Here is a 9490-nt window from a genome sequence, read left to right as displayed (position 1 = left end):
TCTCTAAGATAATCAAAGCTTATCACTGATTTGATTTTTTCTTTTACAACTCCTTTAACAATGCTTAGTCTCATTTATCAGTAGGAATGTTTGACTGTTATTTAATTCATTACAGAACTGTCGCCGCCACTTGGAAATCAGTGAGCAAGGATTCCAGTCACTTAGAAAAGAGGACAGAAAAGGATCATTTCAGTTCTGAGTTTGATTTCAGTTGATAGAGCTTTCAAGATACTTAGTTCTCACAACTCGACCTAGTAATAGGTAAAGCATTTGATTTAACTTACCTGCAGAGAGAGATTGCCTGAGATCCACTCCTAAGTTTACTCCATGAAGCATGCTGGAGAGTTTTACAAAGTTTTGAAATCCCTGAAGACCTCACTAAAATGTGTTTGTTTCTAGGACCCAATCTCTGAACTTGAGAACTAGGATTCCTAGATAAAAGTCGGATTCCCCAGGGAAAGAAAGACAAATTGAATGCTCATTAGGCAAGTCTCCGCTCCAAATTTTACCCAAGCAGTGAAAATGTGGAGATAGCCTAGAGACTTGCTTAAATGATCATACCAAATAACAAACACAGGCAATGATTCCATGGTTATTTTTTTTCCCTTTAATGTGTCTTTTATTATCTGGATAGTGCCCCGGACCTTGTAGTAAGAAAATCACACAGTTGGAAAGCACAAGATCCTGTCCTAATGGAATTTTTTAATGTGAATATTGAGGATAAAGCTTAACACAAAGCCTCCCTTGTAGAATCAAGATTAAGCCCTGGTGCATTTACTGTAAAAAACAGATGGTATACACCAAATTGAAAAAGTGAGTTTTGTGAACAGGCTGAATATCAAGGTTTTACTATAATTATTAAATTACAAATCATACCTGGTATCATTTCTAGCTTTTTTATTGAACTGATTTGAGTGGAAAATGTATTTTTTTCAAATCAGCCTACAATATTCTTTAAAAAAAAAAGTATAAATCTTGCAATTAAATAACAATAACAATTTTTTCTCACTCTGTGACATTTTCTAGCCTATAACCTTTGCAAGAGGAAAGGGTATGTCCAAATATTTTACCTTTTTATTACAAGCTTCTAAAATAATACAAAGGATAGAGTACACACCCAAACCAAAATCAAACCCACTGCTGTCGAGTTGATTCCAACTCATAGTGACCCTATAGCGACGTGTCCGTAAGATATTTGATAACTAACTCACTGACTGATAGAATGAATGATTGCAATATTCATGCTGAAATTGAAGATCAGAATTTTATTTCCAGTGCTGCAATCAATGTTTAATATTATTTTAACTTTGACAAAGAAACCGTGACAAATTTCATCTCATTCTCTAAAATTTCTACTCCCTTAGCTCAGGACACAACTATTCTTTCTTAATTTTTGTCTTCCTAACATCTAATTCAAGTCTCCATCCAGCTAATTCAGACTAATGGTGGCCCCGTGTGTGTGAGAGTAGAAATGCCCTCCATGTTGTTTTCAGTGATTGTCTTCTTTCAGAAGATCTTCAGAGGGCCATCTGGGTGGATTCAAACCACCGACCTTTTACCATTATGCACCCAGTGTCTTCTTAACCAGAGGTAACTCTAATACACAATGTTTCACTGGTAGTTTGTGTTATTAGTTAACTATACATTTACACATTCATTCTCAAAATATACACCCATACACACCTACACATACATACATGTATCAGCTTGAACGAAGTAAGAAGCAAATTGATGGCATGGTTTTTCTGAACGAGTTAAAATAGCAGAGTTTAAGGGTTGACTATAACCTTTATTTCAAAATATTCAAGAAGAATAGAAGAGCACCAATAAACTGAAACTAAAATTTCATTTTTTCATATCTTCTTCATATTGAGACACAGGACATGAATCTTGACTTTTTTAAAATATATTTTTCGTGCTAAAAATATACTTTATTGATAAACCAATTTTTCCCAAACACTATTTTTATTGCTTCTTTTACATCTTTGTTCCTCAAACTGTAGATGATGGGATTCAGCATGGGAATCACAATGGTGTAGAATATAGACACTATCACGTCATGGTCCAAATCATATCTGGAACTTGGTCTCATATACATGAAGAGGATTGTTCCATGGTAAATTGACACTCCAGTTAGGTGAGAGCCACAAGTGGAAAACACTTTTCGCCTTCCTTCAGCAGAACGTATCTTCAGAATGGCCAACAAAATTAAACCATAAGAGATCAGAACAATCAGGACGGTGAATATCTCAATAGAACCCACAGCGTAGAAGAGTAGAAGCTGGTTGATGTGAGTGTCAGAACAGGAGATAGCAAGGAGTGGAGGGATTTCACAAAAGACATGTCTGATCTCGGATGCACAGAAGGAGAGGCTAAATGTTCCTACTGTGTATAAAGTAGCATGCACAATATCACCAACATAAGAAGCAGTGATGAGTGGCACATAGACTCTGGGTGACATGTTAACTGAGTAGAGAAGTGGGTTATAGATTGCTACATAGTGATCATACGCCATTGCCGCCAAGAGAAAGCATTCTGTGGTCCCAAAAGTAATATCAAGAAACATTTGTGTTGTACATCCAGGGAATGAAATGGATTTATTCTTTGACATAAAATCTACTAACATATTTGGGGTAACAGGTGATGAATAGCAGGCATCCAAGAATGATAACACACTCAGAAAATAGTACATGGGGATGTGAAGCCGAGAATCCTCAATGACCAATACAACCAGTCCTAAATTTCCAATCAGAGTAAAGAGGTAGATTGCTAGAAACAGAAAAAATAAGGTGACCTGCAGTTCAAGATTGTCTGTGAAGCCCTTCAATGCAAATGTGGTGACTTCTGTGTCATTTTTCATGTTGACACTTCATGGAACAAACTTGAAAATACACATGAAATCAAAAATTTTGTTTTTATGGCTTGGATGCATAATATTGTGACTGAAAGGAATGTTAACTATGTCCTCCTCATATTGATTTTTTGGAAATTCATGATTTCCCAGCAGCAACTCATAAAACAATGACCAGATACTGAATAAAGGGTTAGTACCACTCTCTCTCTGCAGAATTAAATAGAAAATAAAGACATTTCCTCATTGGTTAATATCAGTCTTTACCAAAATAATCGAGTTAACTGCTTTATTTATTAAAATCAGTCATTTATTGAAACAAATTTCTTTCTTACATCCAAATACTTGGGATAATATATCAATGGACAGAGAATTAGAATATAACACCAGAGTTCTAGCACTTTCAGTTATCATGTACAATTATTTGCCATAATCTTCTCACCAGCAGAAAGGGGATATTAAAGTTATCTTACAAGATTGGGGCAACCATTAAAAGAGAAAAACAAGTTAATGTAATTTAATCTTCAAAATAATTTAATATCTAGAATGTGCTGATTGGAGTTGGTTTTATAAACCAGCACCTGCCTGTATTGTTACATCTAACAAGCCACCCTCTGAATATTCTGCAGTTACATTACTAATTTTTGGATTTTGCTGAACAGAATTTATCAGATTGTTTTGGGGGGAAAGATTCACCATTACTGAATTCAAAAAATACATGATAGTTTATGTTTCACTCAAACATCTTTCTTAAATTCATGCTATTGTATTGTCCTTTTTTGGCTATATATTTGGCCATTGGTATTATTCACAATCTTTATCTTTTTCCACTCCCTCAAATATTTCTGATGAAAATGTAAGAAATTACTGAAGATGTTAAAAAAAAAAAAAATCCTGACTTTCATGATTATAAGGTATTTTCTTCCAAGGTGTTTTTGTTCAAGACTTTACACTTCTTTATGCATTGCTGATGGTGGGCTCAGTGAAATAACAATCTTTGGCATCAGTTCAATGATACACCTAAATTTACAATGGTACAAGATAATTAACACAGGTTTGGAATCCGAAAATATATGCTCATCATTCAGTTCTGTGATTAGAAGCTGTGCGTGATGTTAGATTTTCTCTCAAATTTTACTCCTCTTTAAACTGACAAAACAGTTTAATGAAGAAGCCATTCAGGCACAATTCAGACATATGTGTACACACACGCACAGACACGTACATGCAGACATAGAGCCAGGCACAGTAAAGAAATATGCAGAGCAATTTCTTTGAAATATTTCATTTTTTGGTTACCAATGAAACAGGTAAATATAATAGAATAATTTTCATCAGATATATTTCTTCTTGGAAATCAAATTTGGGTAACAACATTTTAGTCAAAACATTGAAAAAATGTATGTACCCAGAGACTCAAGCACGTTTAATATACCCGTTTTATGCAAACATTATTTTGTCTGTGTCAAACCAAATGAATTGCATTATGATTAAAGGTGGCTATAACAGTGGATTTAGTCATTTTCATCTGCCTTTTCATATCATAGAAATAATATTATTCTTAGGAGTAAAATTTCATCTATATGAACTAAGTTTTTTCTTTAGAGAGTAAAGGAATTTTGTGAGTTGTGTGATCTGCTTTTAACAATAAAATCACACAGATTACAACATTGCCATTTGTTCATATGACAGTGTGGTTAATTTGGCTTTGTATAAAGAAAATGTCAAAAAAAAATGTTAAGCACTTGAGGTAAACTTCTCTCGAAACCAGCTTTTCTGCTATGAGTCGAAAGAAAAGTTATAATGAGTATGACTAAGTCAATGTTAGCACATCTGGAAAGGCATCAAAGTCATAAAGAGAAAGTGTTTATGATTATTAAAGAATTTAGAAGGATCAATCTTAAGAAATTAATGTAAAATCATTTCCATAAATATAATTTTAAGAGAAAGAACATAACTCTCGATATCTTAGGCCCAACACTGAAACACTAATAATACAAAGTAGAGAAATGATAACAGCTGTCTTTTGTTGAGCTCTTGCTGTATGAATGGAATTTTCTATACTTTATAATATCTTTAGAGCAATCCTCAAAATGATAAGCACCAGACAAAGATTCAATCCCAGCTGCCCCTGATCCCAAAGTGTATGTTCTTTCCATCCTTCATGCTACCCTCCTATCATACTATGGCTTCATTCTGAAACTGCTCCTTCCCCCAGGATAAATAAAACAAAGCATCGTTCTTGCCATATTGGGGTATCTTTCAAGTCACCACTACCAGAGAAATATTATGAATGAGGTGATAATTTGAAGTGACTTCTAGATTTAGCTGCTAGCAAAATAAACCTGAAGTGTTTATTGTCCCTTTATTATTTATATCCAAATATAAGTCCACAGGCAGTTGAAGAGTTCAAATATTCTTGCTTTCTTTTGCTATATAAGTTTAGTCCTTTCATCTCATTGTTCTTACTTTGAACTGGACTATCTTCTTCCTTCAGGAAAATTAAAGCATACATTCAATTTGGAGGCTCTTCCCTCTACAAGTATATAACTCATATTTTCTATTTTCTCTGTTCTTTTTAGGAAGTATGGGTTTTAAATTATTGGGTACAAATCTGCATTTATCAGATTTTGATGGTTATGTATAAATCACCAATGCAATAGGGAAGAACCAATTTTTTTTTTAATACTGGAGATATCAGAGCATATTCTACCTTGGTATTTTAGACACTTTCTTCAAAATATTCTGCAAATGATCTGGTATTTTCTCTTACCTGCAGAACAGTGAATGCAGGATTATGTACACTGTGAACACGTTTTATTTAGGTCTTTTATATCCACTTCCCCTGCTGTTAAAGAAACCCATAGGAGGTGCCCAGAGAGGAATAACTCCCCAATTATTTTCTGGTTCAAAATAGCAACATAATGATTTACTCAATGATAAAGAAGTAAATAGTTTTTGAATAATATACCTAATCTTGACCTTTGTTGAAAGAATAAAATTCTTTGAATTCTGATTTAAAATAATGTCTTAGGGAAAAACACACTTTAACATAATACATTGTAAGATATTAGACAAAATCTTGTATCATAGCTCTGACACTGGGTTAGCACTTAACTTTTCTGAGACCCAGTGTCCTCATACCATCAGTGTAACCCATTTTATATTGCAACAAATCAATAAATACAGTAAAATGTAATATGGTAAAACAGTGATATATCAATTGTAGAATGTAGCACAAGGGATTATAGTCATCCATGTTCATTATACTTCTATGCTATTCAAATTATAAAAGCGTGTGAAGTAAATAAAGAATAGATTTTGAGTTTATTAAAAGGCATACAATTCAAGTGATAAAAAAGTACAAAAATGTAATAGTTACATAGAGAAGGAGACATCAAATATTTAATGATCTGGAATACTTCTTAAGTCATATATTTTGTGATCCCTGAATGCGAAATATTAATCTATAGTTTACTCAGATGAAATAATAATAGCACAGACAATAGAAATTATGACTTTTGAGTAAACACTCTATTATGAAAGAGCAAACAAAATAAATACTAAAAAAAAAAGAATTAGATGAATCTGAGACAAAGGAAGCAGAAGAAAATTAATGTCTCATTAAAAAAAATTCTTCCATTCCTAGCACACACACACTTTCATGCCCACGCACTAAACACTAAGACACACACGCACTAAATGCATATGCACACACACACTCACATGCACCCACATGTCCACACGAAGAGAAGCTTAACGTTGGTAGACCAGCAAGGACCAACAGAATCTTTAACTTTCAACAATTCTCCAGACGCTTCTGATGGGCAACCAAGCAGCAAATCCAGTGCAAACTGAAGTCTGGAGTAGTGAACTAACTTGCATAACCATCCATGGGTTTATTCAAAAGTCTTTTTGAGAGATTAATGTGTGGCAGAGAAACACAACAAATAAAGAAGGGCAGAGTCTAAGCACTGTGAAGAGAAGCAAAGCCAAGACAAGGGATAGACTGAGGTCTTGTGGGCATCAGGTATATTTTTAAGAGGAAGCAGTGTGAGCCTCTATGATGAGATGACACAGGAACCAAAATCTGAATAAAACGGTGCAACATGACATTGAGAATTCCTTTCACTTTTAAAAATGCATTGACAGTAGAGATTATGACATCTGAGTAAAACCTTCGCTATAAAAAGAGTCAGCAGCAACAACAAAAACTAAAATATTGAAAGGAATTTTTAGTAAGCAGAAGGTAATTAAAGGAATTTCTCATTAATAAACCCAGATTCTCCTCCACAACACCTCCTTAAAAATCCCTTACAAAAAGTAAACACAAGCAAAGAGGAAAGTGAAAGAAAAAAAGATGACTTTGATAAAACTAAACCACAACAGACCCCAGTTTAAGAATTTTAAGGTATTAAGGCACGCACAGCAGCAGGTACAGGGTAAACAGAAAGGAAGTATTAACAGGACCAGGTGGAACTGACTTGACAGCAACAGGCTTGGTTTGGTTTTTAGCTAGTATTAACCTTGGAAACTTTGTAACTGGACTCTGAAAGTAGAGAGCAATTTACTGAGTGGGGATCTCAGCAATATCAACCAGAAAAAGTGGGAAAAGCCTTCAGCCTCCGAACTGTAGGTAGGTGAGCACTCCTCCATCCTCACCCAAACCCACAGCAAAGAATCACAAAAGGATTGTGGAAGACCTAAATGGTGCTCTGGGCCATTGAGGACCTCAGAAGTAAGCATCACACAATTCCTACAAAAACGACAAGGCTTTACCATGACAGAAAAAAAAAAAAAAAAAAAAACTGAGAGGAGAATTTAAATTGAATAGGGAGGAAAGACGGAAAGGAACTTTTCAAATAAGAGAGGGGATGTTCTCCAAGATGTAGGTCTCATAAAAGACGGCGGCAACAACAGATACTTTCTACAGTGCCAAATATCACCTTAGAAGCCAAGACCTGTAGATCCATTGTTGTTAGGTACCGTGGAGTTGATTCCGACACATAACGACCCTATGGACAACAGAAGGAAACACTGCTCAGTCCCGCGGCATATTCACAATTGTTCCTATGCTTATGCCCAATGATGCAGCCACTGCGTCAACCCATCTTGTTGTAGATCTATAGAATTCAGTAACCCAGAGTCCTCTCTCATGCTTTCTTCTCGTCAATATCTACTCTGTAAAAGTAACACCTGCTCTGAAGAAGATTAATTTATTTAACAGCTACTTTTTGAATTCAAGGCTATCTATTTTAATATAAATACAGAAAATCCACCAGATGTATGGACCAGTTGGTTTACTTTGCTTATAAAGAAAATGGACAAAGTTGTGATTATGGCCAATAGTTTGGTCGAATGGTCGGGGACTTGGAAGGAATGTAATTGGAAAATTGGTGAAAGGGATGTCTGGGGAGGAGGTATGTGAATAGACCTTTCTGAATGGGCAAAAAATATGAAGATATTTCTGTCCCATGTGAATACTCACCAGTGAGTGACCTCAGCAAAGGAAGGTTTTAATAGTCAAGTTAACAGGATGATCTGTTCTGTGTATACCAGTTAGCTTCTTTGCCTGGCCACTCCTGTCATTGCCCAATGGGTTCATGGACAGAGTGGTCATGTTTGAATTCATGGAGGTTATGTATGAGTTCAGCAACATGAATTTCTACTCACCAAAGATAACCTGGCTATGGCTACAGCTGAGAGCACAATCTACAAGCAGCAGAGATCAACACTGAGTACCCAGTATGATGCCACCCCCTGAGTGATCAGCCAGCTAGCTACCTGATGGTGGACTGATTACGTTGGACTGCTTCCCTCATGGAAAAGACAGTGTTGTTCTCATTGGGCTAGACATTTCCTTTGGCTATGGATTTGCTTTTCCTATACACAGTGCTTCTGCAAAAACTACTACCCCATGGACCTAAAAAAATGCCTAAATCTACTATGATTAGGCTTCACGCAGCATTGCTTCTAATCTATAAGTTAGTATATGAGATTACAAAGACAAGAAAGACTCTCTAGAACTCAAAAAGTTTGATCTTTTATTCTTCCAGATCTCTAATATTCTAATGTTCTGTCACATAGAATATTAATAGTTATCTCTATGAAACATTGTCTCTATTCTTATAACTTCTTATCCACCTGTTTATAGTACAATTATGTGTATTAAAATCTTCTCTCTTATACTAAACTTTCAGGGAAGTAGCATCTAAAACCCATAGAACTTAGAAATCTAGGACCTTATGATTAAGATGAGAAATAGAGTTATTTTTATTAAACAGTTACAAATTCTGACATGTTTTGCTTTCACATTATTTAATAATATACATGTTCACAGGATTTGGAGAGAATTAAGCAGGTTATATTTCCAGAAGGAGGAAACTGAATATCAGGGGATTTAATTTATTAACCAATGACACATAGCTAATTAGCATCAGAGCTAGGAATGTGTTTTCTATTGTTATATTTATTTTCCAATTCTACACCATAATCTTTTCCACTGAGGGATCAGGACAAAGTGATTCGTTTAATCATTTTGATCAAGTAGTTCATTGTTCCAGAACCATTCTCTTGTTATTGTGGGAAGTTATCTATCCATCCATCCATCCATCCATCCATCCATCCATCCATCCATCC

General features: G+C 35.0%; 1 protein-coding gene across 1 annotated transcript; it reads right to left on the bottom strand.

Annotated features, from left to right (window-relative positions):
- Positions 1 to 1918: 1918 nt before the first annotated feature.
- Positions 1919 to 2998, bottom strand: LOC100662544 (olfactory receptor 5T2-like). The gene has a single exon (XM_010602196.3). The coding sequence runs from the start codon at positions 2858 to 2860 to the stop codon at positions 1919 to 1921; it is 942 nt and encodes a 313-aa protein (XP_010600498.2). The 5' UTR covers positions 2861 to 2998.
- Between the last annotated feature and the right edge of the window lie 6492 nt (positions 2999 to 9490).

The sequence above is a fragment of the Loxodonta africana genome, chromosome 7 (genome assembly GCF_030014295.1).
Source record: "Loxodonta africana isolate mLoxAfr1 chromosome 7, mLoxAfr1.hap2, whole genome shotgun sequence".
Taxonomy (NCBI): domain Eukaryota; kingdom Metazoa; phylum Chordata; class Mammalia; order Proboscidea; family Elephantidae; genus Loxodonta; species Loxodonta africana.
The sequence above is the reverse complement of the archived record's forward strand: the minus strand, read 5'-3'. Positions and strand labels throughout refer to the sequence as shown.